This window comes from Drosophila santomea, chromosome X (assembly GCF_016746245.2).
Source record: "Drosophila santomea strain STO CAGO 1482 chromosome X, Prin_Dsan_1.1, whole genome shotgun sequence".
Lineage (NCBI taxonomy): Eukaryota > Metazoa > Arthropoda > Insecta > Diptera > Drosophilidae > Drosophila > Drosophila santomea.
In genome coordinates, this window is record NC_053021.2 from 19,004,287 (window position 1) to 19,025,375 (window position 21,089).

Consider the following 21,089-nt stretch of genomic DNA (forward strand, 5'->3'; position numbering starts at 1 on the left):
CGCCGACTAAGGGCCAAGTCACACAGCGACTGCATTACACTGAAAAATACTTCATACTGAAGTGATTTACCTGGGTCTTTTTAGATGATGCCCTCACAAAGTATGCTTTTCAACTGTTAAGTATTTCAGTACTTTTTGCATCATTTCTTGCAGTGCATCAATGTCGCTTTGGTGGGGGGCTCAAGTTGAAGGCAAACTGCCGGCGGCGCTCCTCTCAAAGCGTTGCAGAAGACACAAGGAACAGGACGACATTTTCCTGGTCGTGCCAAGTGCAGCGGGATTTCTTGCACCTACGTGTGTGGCCTCGTCTGTCCGTCGGCTTGTCTGTCTATTTGTCTTTGTCGCTGCTTTAGTTTAACCATGAGCCTGTCTCTGCGAACGTTTCGATGCACAGCGAGAAAATTCTGCTAAATAAACATAATAAAAACAGTTTTAAGTTACAAAAAGGGAAAAAACTGCCTTTACAAGATTTTCAGAAACTGGTTTGCAAAATGACCTTGCCAAAATTATAATTTTACTAATAATTTAAAGCAGCGATACCTATTTGTTTTCAAAGTTTTCTTGTAGCTACAGTTTTCCACAGCTTTCCTTATCTTTTTTTTATCTTATTGCTTTCAGTCTTCATGTGCGACAAAGTAACATACACACACACAAACGAGAATGAAGATGAAGAAAATCACGTAAACAAATTTTTGTTGTCTCAGCAACCATTCGGATTTGCTCGACTTTCCCAGCTGCACACGTTGCCACACATTCCGTTTTCCACAGCCAGGCATTTTCAATAATTAAACATTTTGCGTGCGAAATGGCCGCGCAAGTTCCTTCTTCCTTCTGGGAAATGGAAATCCAGCAACGCTGAAAGTTTTCCAGCAATCGCCTTTTGTTGTTGTTGTCGCTCAATCCCCGGAGGAGGGTCGCTGTCTCGCAATCATAATTATAATAATTATAAAAAACAATAATTAAAGCACATAAGTACTGGCGTTGGCCGGTTATTTTGGGTGTCTCGGGCGAGCGGAAAAGGAAAATATTTAATTGAAATTTTAATAGAACCCTAAGCCGGGCACGTAGGCGAAAACGGGCATAACTGCCATTGCCTTTGTTTGTTTGCCCTCACTTCACTTCACTTCGCTTCACTTTTCTTGTGTTTTCTAATTTTTTTTTGGTTTTTTTTTGTTTATATTTTATATTTCGTTCTCCTTTGGCTTCGCTCCTTTTTGGGCCGGTGAGCAGAGTCTGAATTTTTGACAAGTTAATTAGGTTGTTTGTTGGTGCGTCCTTCGTCCTTCGTCCTTTTGGCCCCTCCGCTTTTCCTTCGCTTTTTCTCCGGATTTTGCCTATTTTCAAGGTATATTTTAATGTACTTGTGATAAAGTCCTTTTAATTGCTAGCAGACAACACCTTACTTCAGCTCATCCCGGCTTACATCGACTCCACTGCCCTCTGTCCCTTGGTCAGCAAACACACAGACTCGCTTACGCAGACTGCCACTCACACAGGCACATAAAGCACACACTCGCACACACTCGCACACACACATGCATTGCCTCGAGGCAGGCAGTCAAGTTGTCAAAGTGGCAACAAAATTAAGCATACGCCATGTGGACCCGCCTGAAGGAGAAATAGTTGGGCCAAAAGGAATATGAGCAATCCCCGGCAGGGTGGTAATAAACAAACATAACTAGTAGTTGGTATTTTACCAAGGAAAAATGGTAAATGCTTGCAGCACCACAATTCCTACACTGAAGCACGTACTTAGCACAAATGCATGATACAAAATTTGAAATAAGCAAATCTTGCTAAACATAATATTTAATTAGGTTAAGTAACTATGGGGAAATGCCGCCTATAATCGCAGTCTATTATTCACACAAATATCCATATAAATTATTCTAATTGAATTGAAATGTGCAGTGGAATTTGTGATACTAAAGTCGCCATAGTTAATGAACCGCAGCGCTTCCGATTATCAAATTCAAAATTAAATTCCCATCATTGTCAGACAGTGTGGCAGAATATACAACCATCTGGAAACCCAGCTGCGGTTTCCATTCTCCGCCAGTGGCGTCCATGTGGCGTCCATCCTCTCGGCAGAAACGTCCGAAAAACACAAAAAAAAAAAAAAAACAAACAGACTCTGTCACGCGGTTTCAACGACCTCAAACAAGACTTTTGTGGTGTTTTTGGGTGCTGTGGCTGGGGGAAAATGTAAAACCGGCAAGACTGACTCCACCGCATTTGATTTCTTTTTAATTTTCGGGCATCTTGCTGGCGATAACCGTTCCCCCCACAATCTTGTTATTTAGGAGCCAGACAACGTTTGCATAACGCTCTGATAATTAAATGTAATTGCTTCACAGCCGGCAGGCTAAAATCCAAGTATCTGATTCACGGATTCACTGCATCACTTTCAGCTTATATTTTTATATTTTCGTGGCCACTTGTGGCGAGCCATGTTGATTTGTCAAATTTTCAATCTGCTTTTCAGTGCTAGATCCCATCCAATGCATGTCAGCTCCCTTGAAATTAGTCCTCTTCTCATGACACGTAATTATTTTTAATGCTCACTTGATAACTGGGTGCCCTGCACGCAACTTTAAACTAATCCGAAACGCCGACATTTTCCGTGCTTGAATTTTTAACGTCGCTGCCCACGCTGCGTATACGCAATGGCATTTTAATTAAAATGTTTCTGCTTGCTGAAAAGTTGCTCCTGAAGGGTTTGCAGTTAATCCATTTTGATATCCACAATCCGCTGGCTAATTAATCAACTTAAATGTAGAGTTTGAATGCCGCTTTTCCAGCCACTCGGATGGATTGACTATCATCGTAATGCTCAAATTATTAATCAGCTAAAAAGTACCAATTCTTGAAGTAATGAAATTGAAGTAGGATTTAAATCAAATTAAAATTTGCAAAAAAATGTGTGCAATTTAACGAAAAGTAAACGGGAGTCCATATTAACTGGTTAGCAGTTTCGCTGACCTCTCCCCCCATTTTTTTTTATTCTTCCGGCCCCGATTTTACTGTGGTTAACAAACAAGTTCCGTTCGACTTCAAGTTGGGGGGCAAGGGATATTATAAATTTCTCATAAAGCAAATTCAAAGCGAAAAAGAGTTGAAGTTGAAACGAGGGCAGGTGCGGGGGAGGATTGGGGGAAATGAGAAAATTCTGGGGGCGTGGTGTTTTAAGCGAGAAAAGCGATGCTGCGACAGCCAAAGGCTGAACCGAGTTCTCGTCAGCGCTTTTCCAACTTTTCGCCAGGGGAGCAACACACACAAAGAGTGACAGAGAGGGGGGCGGGGGCGTGGAAAAGTGTGGAAAATCCGATGGCTTGGAGACAAAGAGCGGATCGGGGGTGGGGGGACCTAGCCAATTTTTCACGCCTTTACCAATGTAAATGACAGATTTTAATGCACGTTTTATGCTCTCGATGCGTACACGATTTCATTTTCAACACTTTTCGCATCACTGCGTTCTTCGTGCTCATTTCCCTCCATTTTTCCGCATTCCTTCCATAATCCTTAGTGCGTGAGGTAGTTCACAGAACGAGAGTGCTGGGGATAAGTCCAGAGCGAAATCACCGAAAAAATGTAACCAGAAATTACACTTCGATCACTTTGATGACTGTCACTCGAGTGAATCTTCGCAAGTAAAACTCTAAAATTGTGTGCCATGTTTTTTGGTATATTTTACAAATATAATATTTTCTCTTTTTGCCTTATGCATGGGTTATTTTTGAAATAAATATATAAAAACCTATTTTAACCTCTTTTTAAGAGCAAATATTCATTTCGCTTCAATATTATGGCTTTAATGTTGGTTTTTATGGCCCATTGATCGTAGTTGATTTCTCGCAAATACTTTCCCCCCTTTAAGGAAATTCTTAAAGAGGGTTTTGGTCCATTGGGGTTGCGGAAAAATCGTTGAAGGTAAATGGAACACCTTCGGGCTTTCCATTAAAGCCAGGGCACCGAAAAAGAAAACAGCGTTAAAGACAAGTAATAACAGTACACGAAAGTTCCATTTGCCCCTGTCATCATCACTTTTGCCGCAGCCTCAGTGGCACCTGCTTGCCACTGGGGGGTCAGACACACCCACCCCCCTCCCCACACTCACACACACCCCTCTTTAGTACACCCATGTGCTGGGACTTAACTTTAAGTGTTCGCCCCCGAATTGAACTTGAAATCGATGGCTTCCTTCGAGGAGCCGCGGGCACAATGCAAATACCAGTGCCCTTCCACGAAAACCATTAAAAATGCACCCAGCCGAGATTCATTTCACTCCATTTCGGAGTGGAGAGAGCAGCGGGGTGGAGAGAGGTGGGGAGAGGGAACTGTGGGCCATCATGTCGGTGATTTGTTGGCCCATAATAAATCAGGGCATAAACGGCTTATTGCCGAACATGACTACAAGACATCTCGCGAGTGCACTTAGAAAAATACATTTATTATTAAAAAAAATTTAATAAAAATGCAAGTCAAGTAAGTAACATGAATGAAATTGTCAGTAAAAATCAATGCTAAAAAATCTCAAATTTGAACAAATGAGGTGTTAATCGATTTCGCACACTCTCCTGGCGCGCTTCGTCACTACGTGAACTGCCGTCCATGGTGACATACCTATTAATAGGATTGTGTTAGGCACAAAATTTTACGTTCAACAGAAAACCAACATATGCATCTGTGAGATTATATCCATTTATGTATGCACACTACACGCTCATTTATATTGGCTTTCAGTTTTGTAGCAAATAAAATTCAAGCCAACACAATAAAAATATTTATTTAGTTTCGAATCGGGTGTAAAGGGGCACCGAGGTGTGCATATGCATCACTCGTTCAATATTTGCGCTGAACCATTTGAATTTACAATTTCCGAAGTGACAACATTGGTGCCAAATGCATATTGAACGTGGAAATTATGGTGAAGCGAAAAGCTGGCCCAAAAAGTGCTCAAACTCAAATATGTAATTTCAAAAAACCATGGTTTCCTGAGAACACTTCACTGCTAACGATTGCTATTTCTTCGCATTCCATTTTGGTTCAAGCGCCCGTGCATTTAACGAATTTATGCGATGCACAGTAATGTGGGAAAATATTTGGCCTGCACTTTCCCGGGGGAAACCCAAATTGAATTACCAGGAAATCCCCCCTACCCCTTTCCCCGCCCAGTTTCCATTACCATTGCGTTTCATATCATTCAGGTTCCGTTTCGATTCGATTCGCTTCGTTTCGTTTCAGGCGAGACAAATTGCGCACGCCTTGCATCATTTCACATCCGAGCCGAGCCGTTGATGGATTTGTCACTTTATGACACTTGGAATGGGGCAAACTGAACGGGGGGGTGGGTAGTTGGTAGGTGGTAGGTGGGTTTACCCATCATGGGCTGACTCTTTTTTCTTTTTGGGCAAATCGCCAGCCAACGTCGCAATGCGCTTTTACACATACTCGTACTTAGATGAAAGCCGCCAAGGGCGAAACAAATTTCTGAGAGCTTCCCTTGGGCCAAAAGTGCACTCTTCGATCTGAGGAAATGGTATCGAAAAAGACGCAAAATAAGGCGACGAAAGTTGCTATTATATGATAAATATAATAAATAGAATACCAGCTCATGAAATGTATTCAATTTCGAGTTGGAAGTCCATACAAAACATGGCACTGCACACAAATGCCATTTAAGCAATTAAACAATTGTGCATTTCAGTTGGCGACAGTGGGACTCGACCCATTTTGGTCTCATTTGAAGTGAAATATGTTCTAGTTCAGTTAGCTGTTGGTCGGATGCAAGTGTCAGCACCCTTTAAAACTCAATTCACAGTGCTCGCCCCGTCGATTTGCGACCGCCAAGCCATGAATCGCTGAGGAATGCGAGAAGTGCTGGCGACAACAAATGGCCCAAAGTCAGTTCACAAAGCCGGAGGGGCCAAAAAGCGCATCACAAGTGGTCGGTTGGGGGAGAGGGGGTGCGGTTGGTTTAAGCCCCCTTCAAAAGAGGGGGGTTTTTTGGCCGTATCAACGATGATTGAGCCACTGTGGGCTTCCCTTTCAGCTGGTGTGTCAGTGTGTTAGTGTGATTGTGTGTGCCAGTTGCGAGTGTGCGAGTGTGCGAGTGTGCGAGTGTGCGAGTGTAAGGGTTGAATGATGGGAACAGTGAATATGACAGAAGCGACTGACTAGGCCATCCATGGCAGAAGGCCGAAAAAAAGAAGGAGGAGCTTTGGATATTCCGGGACACTCGCTGTCAACTAACTGCTACGAAACGGAACGCTCGGCGAACACTGACGCGCCCATTAGACTTCTGAAGTGATGACAGGACAAGGTCCCAGGCAACTTTTGACTTGCAGTCCCCACCTGCCCCACTCTGCAACTCTGCACTCTGCATTCGCAACGAACACTGCCAGAAAACAGGACCAGAAACCAAAGTAATCAGAAAAGCCTGATTAAAACCTGAAAGGTCACCAAGCTGACGCTCACGTTTACTGCATACTTTTGGGCGCAGTCCAATTGAGGTTTTCCCTTCCTTTTGAAGAAAATAAAAGTTAAATACTAAATATTACGTTTAGTAAACAAAACACATTGTTTCTTGCAGTGCAGCAGGCGCTCTACGATTCCTTCTAGCTAACCATTCACTCTGCTAGTCGGTGTGCCGGTTCATGTGTGTTGCGTTGACATGGTGCTGGAAAAAATGATTGGCCTGGACTGACTGGATGCTGCACTCCGGCTGCACTCCACGGATTGAGTGTGTATCGGGTTCTGGTCCTCCGTGGCTGTCATGTGTGCATCTGTGAGGGATCTGTGAGGGATCTGGGCATTTAAGCCTTTTATGTGTCGCTTTCAATATTAATTAAATGCTTACAAACCCAAAAAGGGGGACACGCCAAACGAAGCAAACGAGACCAGGAAATGTTTTTCCCGTTTCCCTCGAAAAACCAACTCCACCACACCACAACCCCCTTTTGTGCATTTCCCTGCAGTTTTCCCAGCTCCAGCCTCGCATTTTCCCAATTGAGAGTCGACTTTTGCGGACTTGGCCAGTGTGATTCCTTATTGTTGCATCATTCATTAGTTGCTGTCTGGCTGAAAAAGTTCTTCGAAGCCAACTCCGGTCTGTCGTTTTGTATTCCTTTCCTTTTTTTATTTGCACTTCCCAGAGGGTCATGTAAATCAGAAGTTTGTGTACGGGGAGGGACATCATCAGTGGTAATGACTGTGGCCTCCATAGCCATTGTTATGCCCCGAACGAAGTATAAACTTTCACAACGGATTATTCATGCTTCTTTATGAACCAAACTTATGTGAGCTCTAGTATAGCAAACGTCTGCAATATCACTCATTCGCAGTGTTGACACAATACTTCAACATCTAATCAGATATTTTCCTATAAAAGCCAAATATAATTGCTTCAAGGAGTCAATGCTTAATATTCAATTTTCAATTTCATTCTGAGACCTACAGTCAAGACATCGGCATTTCATACTTCCGCGCACTGAAATGAAAAAATGAAAAGTAATGAAACTGCTGACAGGAGCACAAATGGTTTGAGGAAAATATCAAACGCAAGACCCTTCCTTCGCTCAATCGCAAAGGAGGAAGAAAAACGGTTTTCCCTTTAACACCTCCAGAGATGTGTGTGTGTGTGGGTGAGTATCCCTAAAGAAAAAGGAAAAAGAAAAAGGACAAGACAATTGGGCCCGCCTTTCCAGTTTGGTTGGGCGTGTGACAGTTACAGCCATTTCAGCTTTACAATCTCTTCAAATTAAATTGACCCACGTCAGAATTGGTTGAGGGGAACCAAAAAAATGAAGGTCTCACGGAGAAGGGTTTTCCCTATGTAGGCTGTCCTCCTGTCCCTCACATGTCAATATTTCTTTCCCTTTCGAGTGGAAATAAAGGAAACGGAATAAAGGATTAGTGGCGCATTTTTATACCCTCAATGGTCCTCCTATAATCGCAGTTATTTCAATAAAATTAAAAAAAATTCCCAACTATATATTCATGTAAATATAATATCCATTTGCAAAGGTGACTAGATGAAAATAGCCCGAAATCTGAAAAACGACATCAAGTTGGCCGAGAATTTAACTGTCATTACTTTTCTTGCAGCCAAAACTGTAATTTGAGCTACAGTCTACAGAAATTTCATTTGCCTTCGACACGGGCAACAAGCTGGTCATATTTTCGGAACAAGTTACAAAAAATAAATCTAAATTTTCAATGTGAAAAAAGTGAGTGTAAAAATACTTAGAAATACAGTCACCACAAAAAGCATACACCTCGTTACAGATACAGTGGACTTGATTCCTCGCCCAAATCGGAAGAATCGAAGCCATCAATCCATGCTGCTGACAAGGCGTCGATTCTCCTCATGGACGGGAGATATCATATCAACACTCATGGCTGCCGGCGACGTTTAACGATGATCACCAGGCGGCCCAGTTGGGGGGGCCATACATCCATCCACCCAGCTGCAAATAAACCACATCACAATGGACTATCGTCCAAATGGTGCTACCACAAGAAGTGAAAGTAGCACCTCAACACTTTGCTGCTATGCTGCAAACTGCGTACACACACACACACACACACACAACTTTAACAACGGCGTAATCGGCTGCCCAATAGAATCGCTCGTCGTCATTACACGTTTTGTAAATGCGGTTTACAATTAGTCCTGCCAATTCACACACATTTCCTTATTAATTTTATCGTAAACCAATTAAATCCAATAATGCAGAAATGTACTACTCACACTCACACAAAACTGAAGCTAATATACTTCATTGATGCAGAATTTGAAATTGAATCTTTATATCATTTCATAACACTGAAAAACACCGAATGTTGTAGCAAATACACTGAAGATCAACTCATTTTCCAAATGTACATACACAAATAAAATGGGAGGGCATCCCAAAAGAAAAAAAAAATCAGTTAGTTGAGCTAAAAATGCGCTTTATTGCAATCTTGAATTGAGATTTTAATACATCTTAATCGGCTGCATGTCGCTGACTGTATTTGGATGTGTTTTAATGTTTGTATGCTTTTTGTATTTCATTTTTTTAATGTAAAGGTGGTCTCGTTTTAGTATGTATGTATGCAAGTATGTATAGTGGCATGTATGTATGTAAATACTAACATCAGTTGGTTTTGTTTTTGTATGAATTCCGTTTTTCAAAATTTGTGTTTCGTTTCATGGTGCATCACATGCATGGAGTACAGTAGTCAATGCCTAAATGGTCGAACAAAGCTCAAAGCTTTGATAAAACTAGGTTTTAAGTTGGAAACATACATATATATATATATATATACATATATATATAGAGGGAGAGAGTTTAAGTACGGCCAATAGCTTAAATGGATGAAATGCAGGACACAAATAAGTATTCAGCAATTTCAATGTTACTCGTTTTTGAAGAGGATTTGATTTCTTGAATTTGTTTCTATTGAACTTTGTTTTTATATTCTGTTTACTTGTTTCTCCTTTTATTTTAGTTAATTTTAATGCTACCACAAAATATATTCCTCAGATACATTTTAATAACTACTTAGAGAACATCATTTAACTTAAATAGTTCTTGGCAGTTATTTTTTGCATATTCATATATCATAATCCGTTTTGCTTTAAAAATATGCTCTTCTTTTTCCATCGTTATACATATATTTATTTTTTTGCTTAGATCCAGCTTTTCTTTCGATTTGATTAATGTACGATATTTTGCGACATAAATACGCATTTCTCTTACATAAATATACATATATATACATATACTTATATATATATGTATATATAGTGTATATTTATATTCTTTTTAAAGTTAGGCATGTCATATGCTTTTGTATTTCATATAATTTCTTTCAATTCACACCCCCTTTTCCCCCGCACATCGGTGCATCATTCCCGAGTGTCAAGTGGCATCACCTGAACGCCACCTGGCGGCGGGGACGCGCACCTTGCCGCCTTCATATTTCGGTTGTTCCTTACGTTTGCACATTGACAAATTTGTAGTTTAAGTTTATCTCGCTTTTTCGTGTGTTTTTTTTTGTTTGTTTCAAGCTAAATTGCATTAAATAATTAATTTTAATAATTTTATTAAATATAACTACTACGTTAAAAAATGTTTCAGTGTGTATGTTTGTCTATGTCGGTGAGTGTTATCAATTTGTTTTCCTCATTTTTGATTTCGCATGTGTTTCAAATGGTTCCTGCAGTTGCTGTGTTATTTTTGGATGCTAAACATTTCTCTCATTTATTGGCAGTGCAAGTTCTGTTTTGCGTGAGGCTTTCGCCAGTTTTATATTTGAAATCATCGAATTAAGGCAGATTTTGCACAGAAAGTACACATAATTGAATCAACTTGCAACGCAAAATGGTAAAAGGAAAACAATGTGGTATAAGTGGGTAATAATGGTAAACGAAATGAAAGTGCGGAAATCCTAGATGGCGGCCAGCGCAGAGATCCTTCCCAAGCCTAATCAAGCTTTCTATATAATGGGTGTTTTTCGATCGAATGTGCGGTATATCTGTGTGTCTGATTGATTTGTTTGTTTTGTTCTATAAGATACGACGAGTTATGCACTATATAATAGCATATATATATATTGTGTGGTACCCTAAAACTCGATAAAACTCGATCTCGCTTTTCGGTTGGCCTTTCCTTGTTTTTTTTTCTGTTTGTTCTTTCGAATTTTTCCAGACTTTAGCCATTTTGTAAGCACTCTTTGTCTGCATATTGCCGCGTATGTGTTTCGTTTTCTTGTGTGGTGAACTCGCTGCTTTTCCCGCCGCTGCCGCTGCCACCGCCGCCGCCGCTGCTGCTGCTGCTGCTGCAGCTGCTGTTCCTGTTTTCCTGATCCTGTTACGGGTGTGCTCCTGATTCTTCAGCCCATCACACGGACAGCAGCCCTTCAGTCCCAGCCGTTCTCCTTGATCATGTGCGCCAGCTCAATTATGAACTTGCCCTCCTTGTACTTCTGGCTGGACTCGTAGGCATGCTCATACTTCCAGCCCAGCGGCGTCGTGCAGCACTCGCAGTAGATGTCCGCCACCGCGTGAAGGCCGGTTAGGAGCACCCGCTCCTCCGTCTGGCCACAGGCCACGTTCACCACCGAGTTGAACAGATACGCCGGTCCCTGGCTGCCCTGAAACGACTTTGAGATGAGCTCGTCGTGGGAGGCGAGGTGGGCGCGGCAGTGAACACATGAGTATGTCCGATTCGTGGACGGTAGGTAGGCCTGAAACGTCTTCACCATTGTGACGTTGATATCGAAATTCTTGTTTCCTTGGGCCTCTATATGCGAATGTTGAAGACTGCAAATTGTCTTGCGATTGTCTGTCCTGCAAGTGGTCCTCTTTCTGTAATCAGGAATTGGCAAATCAGTCATAGGTTCTCAGCAAAACAGTCACTTTAACTTGAATGTACAAAATGGTGTAGAGTAAGCCGAAAAGTTTGTTGTGGTGCAAGCCTGCGATACACTGGCCTACTTGGTTTTGGTTTTGATTGCGATATTTAACGATCGTTATTTTCATGACCGTACTCGCATAAAGTAGGCAATACATACATATAGATACTGTTTCCAGTACGATTACGCTTAACGTTACTAGTGTTTACTCCTTACCTTGACCAGGACCACAACTAAATCTTCCAGTCTCTGTTGCCTTGGGGCGTTGTTAACTGTGCACTTTGGCTTCCTCCGCTGCAATGGGTTCGGATTTGGGGGCGGAAGCGGCTGGGGCGTGGCCAGCGGCAGAAGCAGAAGCAGCAGCGGTAAAAACTGCCGCGGCTGCTGTCATTGAACAATGATTTCTGCGATTACAGTCACTTGCTTCGTGCGATTCTGAATCCGAATATATCTGATTTCAATTCCGATTTCGATGTCGATTCTGATTCCAATTTCGTTTCCGATTCGCGACTATATCAGATTTCCTGCCAAAGAAAACTGCAAGTGGAAAACAAAAGGCGAAATTAATAATGCATGTGTTTGTTTTGTTTGTTTGTTTGTTATATCTGTTATGCAAAAAGCTGAATTCGAACCAAGGAAAAGCAGAGCAGCGCAGCGCAGAGAAACAACAGAACAGTGCAGAGCAGAACAAGCGTAAGAGAGTGGGCTATAATATAGGCTATATGTGGCTTTGGCTACGGCTTCGGCTATGGCAATGACTAGCAGATATGGCAGGGGCCTTTCCATTATTGATTTCCATTTGCAATCTCCTTGCCTCCGGCGTTGGTAGTTCCAGTGAGCAACCCACACACACACATGGATAATTGCCGCCCCGGAAACCAAACAAAGCGCAACAAAAATGAACTAGCGAAATATACAGTCCCGTTTGCTAAACCATAAGTGTACCCTGTATTTGAGAGGAACTACCTCAAGGCGATTTTGGTGAAGAACATTAAATTCTATTTACCATTCAACGACATGTGCTTTAAGCTTTAATAATGTAAATACTTTTATAAGAACTATACAATGGCACAACAAATATTTATATATTTGGTATTTAAAATGTCTCATATATTCATGGATCTCAAGATATAGAAGTTAATCTCTACAGAACTCTACTCTATAGTCAATCTCGCAATGAAAACATACCCTAGGATATTGAAGCGCATGCAAAACTGCATCTTAGCTATGGTTCTACGTCCACAAGATGGCTCTGGAGAAGCCAGTGAAGAACCCTCCACCGAGGAGAACACTCTTTCTATTAGCGCCTTCGGGTGCTAAATGATTAATGGGCGTAGCAACGTTATGCGGTAAACACCGAAGCCAGAATTGAGTACGCGTCGGTTTGGGGACCAGGTAGGGCCCCATTTAAATGGGGCTGATCTCGGGGAAGCCGTGAATGGATGCGGATGCCCATGAATAATGCCCGGATTCGCATTCCCATCTATTATTCATACCAGATGCGCGCCTTTGATGTGTTCTTTGTTCCTCCTCCCAACTCCTGTCAAAGTCGTTAATTGTTATTCACTGACCGCGTCGATGTTTACCGATTGATAAGCGGTATATTGAAATAGCTGGGGGTTTTGGTATGAGGAAGTCGGACGCAGACAATGACCGAATAAACACATGTACATACATACATACTGGCAGGTACAAATAAGTGGGCGGTACAGTGGAGGCCTGCAAATTTGGCAGACTTTCTAACTACATAATCACAAATCAAGAATGACAAGGGTTGTTAACATCACAAACATGTTAATTTACAAACACATTTTACGGTATTTGTTCAATATTTTGTGTAAGAAAAGTCTCTCAAATATAAGTTACTTTATCAGCCTTGAGATTTTGCCCTCTGGTGGTTTGTTGTCCTGTTTTAGACTCGTTACCCAAATTGAAAGCAATTTAATCTGCAAAAAGGTAATGGATAATTAGGCGCCGTCGCCCGCTGCACCCACTCCTTTATCCGCCCCCCTGCTGCACAGACTTCTTTATCACATCGCCGCCTTCTGCTCAATCTCCAAATGCAAATCGGCTGACGCTGCCAGCGTCGACTGCGACGCTGCGACGCCGCCTGCGCCGCTGGCTTGAACAAAGAAAATGCAAAAGGAGCGAACGGGCAGAACAAAGACCGCACGAAGGAGAGCCAGCGGGAGCAGGAGAGAAGGCAGTGAGAGAGAGAGAGAGAGAATGGGTGCAAAAGGGAAATGCACTCGAAACGCAGACAACAAAGAAATCCAAATTGCGCCCTTCTGTTCAATTAGTTAATTAATTAGCACTTTTGCCGGGGCAACATGATTTAGTATAAAGTAACAAGAAGTTCACTGAACCACACAGAAAAAAAGGTAGATAAAAAAAAGGAACACAAAATGTTGTTAATGTCTCACTCACTTGGCGATTTCTTTGGCTCGCTTTTCGCAATTATTTCGAGCGAAACAAACGGATTTCTATTCAATTGTTGCACCTTTACTTTGGCTATTTTGTTTACTTCTTGACCACTCTGCTTCTTCTCTTCGCACGACAACAAAGCGGACAAGCGGAAAGCAAAGCGCGCAGCGCGAAATGCGGATGGCAAATGACGCTGCTTTTGGTACAAAACAAAAAATCTGAGACAGAGTAGTGCTGTCGACGCCGACAGCAACGCCGACTGCGACGCAGCAGGTGGCAGCAAAGTCGGCGATAAAGGACAAAATACAAGAAGAAAACAAACTAGAAAAGCTCAAGAAAGCAACAATTGAGCGAAACGCATAATGCGTGCTCAATGAACAAACAAATTACGTGCAATTTACAGTTGCAATCAAGACAAGAATAAAGAAGGGGCGAACAAGGTGGGCAGGAGGAGGTGGGAGGGAAATAAAAATAGGCAAGGTGAGGCAAACTGCAAGTGCCGTTAGAACCGTTAACAGTGTGACTCTCTCACTCTATCGCCATCTCATTCCAATCCTGGCTTCAAACGTGGGTAGCAACAATTACAAAAACGACTTTTGCCATTTGCCTACATCTTACAATTAAGTGTGTGCGGCACAGTACAGGCCACAAACGTTAAATCACCCAAGAAATATATTAAAAGACATTCAGGCTTATTACATATGTACATACATACATATGTTTCAACGGAATCCAATACAGAATCAAAGGTAGTTGTAATTTATTGACCGCCACTGTGCGTTTTAAAAGTGCTGGCAAAGACAACAGCAACAAGCGGCAGCGTGTAACGGTATCGCGATTGTATGCCAACGCAAGACGTCGACTGCGGCAGCGGCGTCGCGTGTCGAAAGCAACAAAAAAGCTAACGGTACTTCGCTTGCAACAGATGAAACCATCAAAATAAAAACCGCTAAATTAATTGGCACCATCAGCTGTTTGCTTTGTTGTTGTCATTCTAGGTTAAAATACGCATTAATTGTGCCGTAATTATTATTTGCCACAATCTCTGAACTTCATTTGCGACCGATTATTGTTTATTGTTTACTGTTTGTTCTTCGTCTGCGGCTTCTTCTTCTTAACCGAAAAGTTAACTTTTGCGTTGTTTCTCTCTGCTTGCTTTTTGTTTTTATTTGACCAGAATGAAGGGTATGAACTGGGCTATTAGTTTTCCAAAAGAAATACATATGTTATTATAAAACAAACTTAAAAACATACACAGAATCAAATTTTTTTAAATTAAATATAAAATTGACATTTAAAACTAACCATAAAGATCAGATTGCACAAAAAAAGGTTTTGCTTAAATTAACAATTATGTGTATGTTATGGTCTTGTATCAAGCTAAAACGTAGGGTATACACTTTTCGAAGTATCCAAAATATCCGTAACAAAAACAAAAGGAGCAGAAGATGAAAGCGAAGAAGCCAAAAGAGGAGCAACGACCCAACATTGTTGTTATTTTATGCCGCTGCTTCTTTGCGATGTTGCCATCTCGCTCGCACCGCTGTTTAGGGTCAATAGCTAAGGATCAGCTGTATATACATATAAACATATAGACCGATTGCGGTTGGTTTTCTTATCAGAAATAACATGAAATTTATTGCGTTGCGACGCCGCTGGCGACCGCGACGCTGGCAGAGGGCAAAACAGTGGAGAAGAGAGTGAGTGAGAGTGTGAGAGAGGTAAACAAAAATACACAAGCACATACACATGCGCGCCACAGCTGCTCGTTCACATGTGTGTGTGTGCAACAAACAAAAAGCAGAAAATCCTTCTCTTCTTCTCTCCCTTTTTCCACAACAAAGTCAGCTGTGTGTGTGAGGAATGAACTTTAAGGCAAGCTTTCTGTTTCTATTTTTTTTGCAGAGTTTTCCCAACTAAAAGGCGCAATTTGCTAAGACACCCACACACACAGAGCAAAGCAAAATAGAAGACATAACAAAACAAAATAGAAATTTGCAGAGCGAAAAAAAATTGACAGCTATCTATACACACAAACACAAACATGGGGAAACACTGTTGTTTTTCGCAACTGCGTTTTGCCTGCAGGTGCGACAGAGAGGGCACGAGTGGGTGACAAACTTGGGTAAATGTTGCAAGCACTTACGTCCTGTGTGTTGTTTGTTTGTTTGTTTGCTTGTTGCCTTTCGCTGTCGTTCGCCAACAAACACCTCAGCGCAGAGCACACACGCGACACACACACACACAGAGGCTCAGAGACGGGCAAAAATAGCAGCCGAAAATGGCACTCTCTTCTTCTTCACTTGTATAATAATGCAGCAATCTGCATTGTTTCGTTTCTATTTCCAATTGGAATTTGTTGTTGTGCTGATTCTGGCAGTGTGACCAGGCGATGCGGTTGCGAAAAATGTTTGGTAACGGCAGTTTTGAATGTTGCGCGGGTCAAGCTTTGTGCGATCCAAAAAATGCGGTACATCTAATTGTCCAACTTTGAAACAAAAGAAAAGAAAGAAACCTAACAAAATTAAAAACCACCAGAAACAGTCAACATTTATATTCTTGGGAATAAATAGCCCATATGAAAATATGTAGTTTGTAAAATGTAGTTTAAAGACAATATCCAAAAAAAAATGTAAGCAGTTGAAATGGTGATGCCAGACTATTGAAGAAAATCATAAGAGTGACCACTAAGTGCTTTTTTTCTTGAACTCTTGCGTATGGTAATCAGTTTGTTAAGACACTTTATTATTATGCTTAAAATGATAAAACAATTTATTTTAAAAGTGTTCATGTTGCCAATAAAAAAGTGTGTAATCTGAAATAAATAACTACAAACGCGTTAATACCAGATAATTTGTGTACTCCCGGCTGGTCACTCTGGTTGGAACGTTTTTCGCAAAAACAGCGGCTGATCATTGAAGTTTTCTCGTGTTTTTCCCTATCAAACCGAAATAAAAACAGGTGAAAATAACTGATAAATTAAGGGGTAGTCCACTGATCAACGTGAGAATGGATTTGCAGTGAAAATCTATCGAAATCCGAGCAAGGGAAACGCAATAGCAGCCGCCGCCTAACCTACAAAGTTACATAATTTGGTTATTTTGTTGTTATGCTGCCTGGCTGAAGAAAAATTGAGTTTTAATCCTAAATTTATCTTCCCGTTGCGGTCCAGAATGTCCTTCGTCAAGAACGCCCGTTTGCTGGCCGCCCGCGGCGCCCGTTTGGCCCAGAACCGCAGCTACTCGGATGAGATGAAGCTGACCTTCGCCGCCGCCAACAAAACCTTCTACGATGCCGCTGTGGTGCGCCAAATCGATGTGCCCTCCTTCTCCGGATCCTTCGGCATCCTGGCCAAGCACGTGCCCACTCTGGGTAAGTCCCGACATTGACTGCTGATCCCATCGAGATGGTTATATCACCGCTGAACAAATCTCTCTGCTTTTCCAGCTGTCCTGAAGCCCGGCGTTGTCCAGGTGGTGGAAAACGATGGCAAGACCCTCAAGTTCTTCGTCTCCAGCGGCTCTGTCACCGTCAACGAGGATTCCTCCGTTCAGGTTCTGGCCGAGGAGGCCCACAACATCGAGGACATCGATGCCAACGAGGCGCGCCAGCTGCTCGCGAAATACCAGTCACAGCTCAGCTCCGCTGGCGACGACAAGGTGCGAATCTGGTTAAGAAGTTGCATTAAGTAGTTCATAGTATTTCTGGTGCAAAAAGTATAACTCAAACAAACTTAATTGATGGAAACACTGCTGCCACCATTCACGCACACTGGCATTTTAGTAACTAGACGATTTGCATTGATTACTTGCGATATTACTTTCGTACTACATTCTTGCTCTTAAGCTACCACCTATCTATATGATATTTTCAAGAGTATTCTTTTGTTTGAGTTGCTTTTACACTCCGAAGTGAAATACCACTTGGTAGAAACCAGAGTTCCTAACTACAAACACTACTATTGTACCTTTTGGAAGATGTCCAATTGAAACTTACTTGCGATCCTTTTTTTGCAGGCCAAGGCCCAGGCTGCCATCGCCGTGGAGGTCGCCGAAGCGTTAGTGAAGGCTGCCGAATAGACGTAATCACCACACAACCGCCACCAATAAACCACAATCGATGCTTTGTGTCTGAAATAAATAAAACATAACGATCACCTTTAAAAGCCAGAGAGTTATGAAACAATAAAAAGCGAATCATAATATCGTATTAATGACCCGTGATCCACCAGGCAAACAATTTTTTTCTTTTTTTTTTTTATGTTATGCCGCTAAACGGTGTGTTTATAGTTTATAATAATATGTGTGCGCTGCTGAAGAGAAATGTGTAATATTTCTCGCTGTGGGACCGTTGATATGATAATGCTTTGGCAATCTTTAACTCAAAAATATGAGTGATTTGCATTTTGGCTGAAATGCGCGACAGAAAAGAGGCAAACGCGGTTTCTTTTCACCCAGCCAACTTATGCAAATCTTAAAAGTAGGTAAACTTACAATTTGTAAATGAGCTCGTCTTTAATCTTAACGTTTAGTATAGTTTGTATTTCATCTGGTGTATTGCCCCGTATGAAAGTATGCAAATCTATCGTGAAAAAAATCATGTTGAAATTTCTTCTATGAAGTAGTAATAAAAAGCAAATTGGTTTTGAAGCTTTTCAGTTTTCTATAGAAACATAAGAATAAATGAATGTTTCAAAAAATGTACTTTTGATAGATTATAATCCATTTTTTAACCTTTTATCAAGTAGCAACACTAATTGAAATGCAAAATGTGAATTTTTTTGGAATTGTCTATGTATTTGGTAACAAAAAAATGTGTCGTAAAAAAAATGTCTTAAATTAACTCATGGCGTTGTGTAGGAATGGTAATATGCTGTCGATGTAGTTAGCAGGAAGGTCCTCCAATTGATGGCGTATCTCTCTAGTACGCTGGTGGGCCGTAGGTCTGGGCAGGGGCGTGGCCGATGGGCAGGGACTGCTCCTCGGGAGCAAAAACGGGTGCAGGAGCGGGATGTGGCACACTCAGGACGGGAGCGGGTGCTGGGGCGGCATACACTGGAGCTGGGGCAGGTGCGGAGTACACTGGAGCGGGAGCAGGAGCGGCATACACTGGAGCGGAAGCTGGAGCAGAGTACACTGGAGCGGGAGCAGGAGCAGGAGCGGCGTACACTGGAGCGGGAGCGGGAGCAGAGTACTCTAGAGCGGGAGCAGGAGCAGAGAACACTGGGGCGGGAGCAGGGGCGGCATAGACTGGAGCCGGGGCAGGTGCGGAGTACACTGGAGCTGGCGCGGGAGCAGCATAGACTGGAGCTGGCGCGGGAGCAGCGTAGACTGGAGCTGGAGCAGGAGCGGCATAAACTGGAGCAGCGATCTCCTGAGGAGGCAGATAAGAAGCCACTGGAGCAGCCACTGGTGCGGGCAAATCGATGGGAGCATAGGCAGGTGCGACAGCTGGAGCGGAGTGCTCATGGATCACACGCACCACCTTGGCGGCTCCACCCGAAGAGTAACCGCCGGAGGCGTAACCGCCGGAAGCGTAGCCACCCGACGAGCTGCCGCTCTCGTGAACGACCTTGATGACCTGGGACACGGCACCAGAAGAGCCACCTGAAGAGCCGCCAATGAAAGCGGGTCTAGCCACGGGAGCGGACTCCTGCAGGATCTTGATCACCTTAACGGAGGAGGGAGCGGGGCCAGCAGGAGCAGAGTAAATGGGAGCGGGAGCGGGTCCATAGCCACCGCTGCTGCCGCCAGAGATGACCTTCACCTTGAAGATCTGGGGAGCAGCTTCGTAGCTGTAGCCACCGCCATAGCTGGCGCCGGAGGAGTAGCCACCGCTGCTGCCGCCCTGCTGGTGGATCACCTTGACCACCTGGACGGGGGCACTGGGACCTGGACCGCCGTAGCCGCGACCACCACCACCGCCGCCGCCGCCTCCGTTGCCACCACCACCGCCTCCAATGCTAAGGCCACCGCTGCCGCCACCAAGACCGCCGCCTCCGCCGAGGAGTCCCAGGAAGCCAGCGTTGGCCACAGCGAACAGAGCACACATGCAAACGAAGACCTGCAGGGATGACAGAGCATAAAGGCGATTTAGTTTCATTCACTTTTCGTTGGGCATCGCTGGAGGATGTCAAGAAATATATCAAGTTTTATGTTTTCTAATTCGGATGTTGATATTTTTAAGTGGGTTTTTACATATTTTAAAACAGATACGTTTTTTTTTGAACTTTGATCTTTGATAAACTGTATATTCCAAATGGAAATCCTTTGTATTCGTTCTGCGTTTAAATATTTTCATTTAACTTCTACTGATATTCTTCGGCGCACTTTGAATTTTGTAAAAAAAATTATGAATATTGAGCTTCACTTCTTTGGATGGACAAAGATTGGAATTAAATGCAGGCAGCTGTTGCCACTTTATCACGATATAGTTTAGCTTAGCACTTGTTCAGATCAGCTTGGATCAATTCAAACAAAAAAAAAAGGAAGGAAGGAAGGAAGGAAGGATATTTTGAGGCAGCTCACCTTCATGCTGACTACTAATCCACTTGATGCGATGATACCAATTCCAAAAAAAAAACGCCTTGAGTGCCGATGAGCAGCGACTGATGTCCGATCGATTGGAGACCAAGTCTTTTATACGATGTAAGCCACCAAGGGCGAACAAAAGGCGTTTCATTAACATTTCCGAGCTGCCCATCAACGTCATTATCATCGCCATCGCCATCATCATCATCATCATCATCATCGTCATGTTGTGACGATCATCATGGATGGGCTTTCGTTTTCATTACGATTTTCACCAAATGCTGCTGGGCTGCTGGACGCACCCAAAAACTGCCAACCATAATTCGTTCTTCCATAGCCACTTGCTTTCGGAATCGCATTCGGATTCGGATACGGAATCGGCTCCCAGCTCCCAGCTCCACCAAAACTTGGGGCTTGGGGCTTCAGTGTCGTCGTCAAGTCTTACGCCGCATTTCCCAAATTCCGATTCCGAATGGAGCTCCCACAATTAGCATGAAAATGAGACGCTACGTTAGTGATAAGCTCGGAATGGGGCTTTCATATTTTTGGTGTTTTTTTTGTCTTCTTCGGCATCTTATGTTTTATGCTTTTTGGTTTGGTTTTGGTTTACGTTTTCATTTTCATTTTGATTTTGATTTTGGATTTCGATTTGGATTTCGGTTTCAATTTGCATACACGGGCGAGCTGCAAAGTGGTTGCCTCACAAGGCGGCCGGCAGTCTGTCATAAAACC

At 42.8% G+C, this 21,089-nt stretch overlaps 3 protein-coding genes and 1 long non-coding RNA gene across 7 annotated transcripts; 2 read left to right on the forward strand and 2 right to left on the reverse strand.

Annotated features, from left to right (window-relative positions):
- Positions 1-8,105: 8,105 nt before the first annotated feature.
- Positions 8,106-8,801, forward strand: LOC120455534. The gene is made up of 2 exons (XR_005616753.1): positions 8,106-8,228; positions 8,287-8,801. It is a non-coding gene; the product is annotated as an uncharacterized LOC120455534 (long non-coding RNA).
- A 152-nt stretch (positions 8,802-8,953) lies between these two features.
- On the reverse strand, positions 8,954-16,181 carry LOC120455533 (protein yippee-like). 3 transcript variants are annotated; one of them, XM_039641825.2, is made up of 3 exons: positions 15,974-16,181; positions 11,620-11,940; positions 8,954-11,356 (listed from the first exon to the last, which is right to left on the reverse strand). In XM_039641825.2, exon 3 carries the CDS (start codon positions 11,251-11,253, stop codon positions 10,909-10,911), a length of 345 nt encoding a protein of 114 aa, XP_039497759.1. In that variant the 5' UTR covers positions 11,254-11,356; positions 11,620-11,940; positions 15,974-16,181; the 3' UTR covers positions 8,954-10,908. The 3 variants fall into 3 exon arrangements, with proteins under 3 accessions (XP_039497759.1, XP_039497758.1, XP_039497760.1); XM_039641824.2 differs by lacking the exon at positions 15,974-16,181 and adding an exon at positions 13,831-14,019; XM_039641826.2 differs by lacking the exon at positions 15,974-16,181 and adding an exon at positions 13,270-13,406.
- Positions 16,182-16,637: 456 nt separating this feature from the next.
- On the forward strand, positions 16,638-18,050 carry LOC120455532 (ATP synthase subunit delta, mitochondrial). 2 transcript variants are annotated; one of them, XM_039641821.1, is made up of 4 exons: positions 16,638-16,788; positions 17,000-17,199; positions 17,275-17,486; positions 17,844-18,050. In XM_039641821.1, exons 2-4 carry the CDS (start codon positions 17,001-17,003, stop codon positions 17,904-17,906), a joined length of 474 nt encoding a protein of 157 aa, XP_039497755.1. In that variant the 5' UTR covers positions 16,638-16,788; position 17,000; the 3' UTR covers positions 17,907-18,050. The 2 variants fall into 2 exon arrangements, with proteins under 2 accessions (XP_039497755.1, XP_039497756.1); XM_039641822.1 differs by having other exon boundaries at positions 16,680-16,788; positions 16,995-17,199.
- Positions 17,973-20,004, reverse strand: LOC120455531 (skin secretory protein xP2). The gene has a single exon (XM_039641820.1). The coding sequence runs from the start codon at positions 19,927-19,929 to the stop codon at positions 18,748-18,750; it is 1,182 nt and encodes a 393-aa protein (XP_039497754.1). The 5' UTR covers positions 19,930-20,004; the 3' UTR covers positions 17,973-18,747.
- Positions 20,005-21,089: the final 1,085 nt, after the last annotated feature.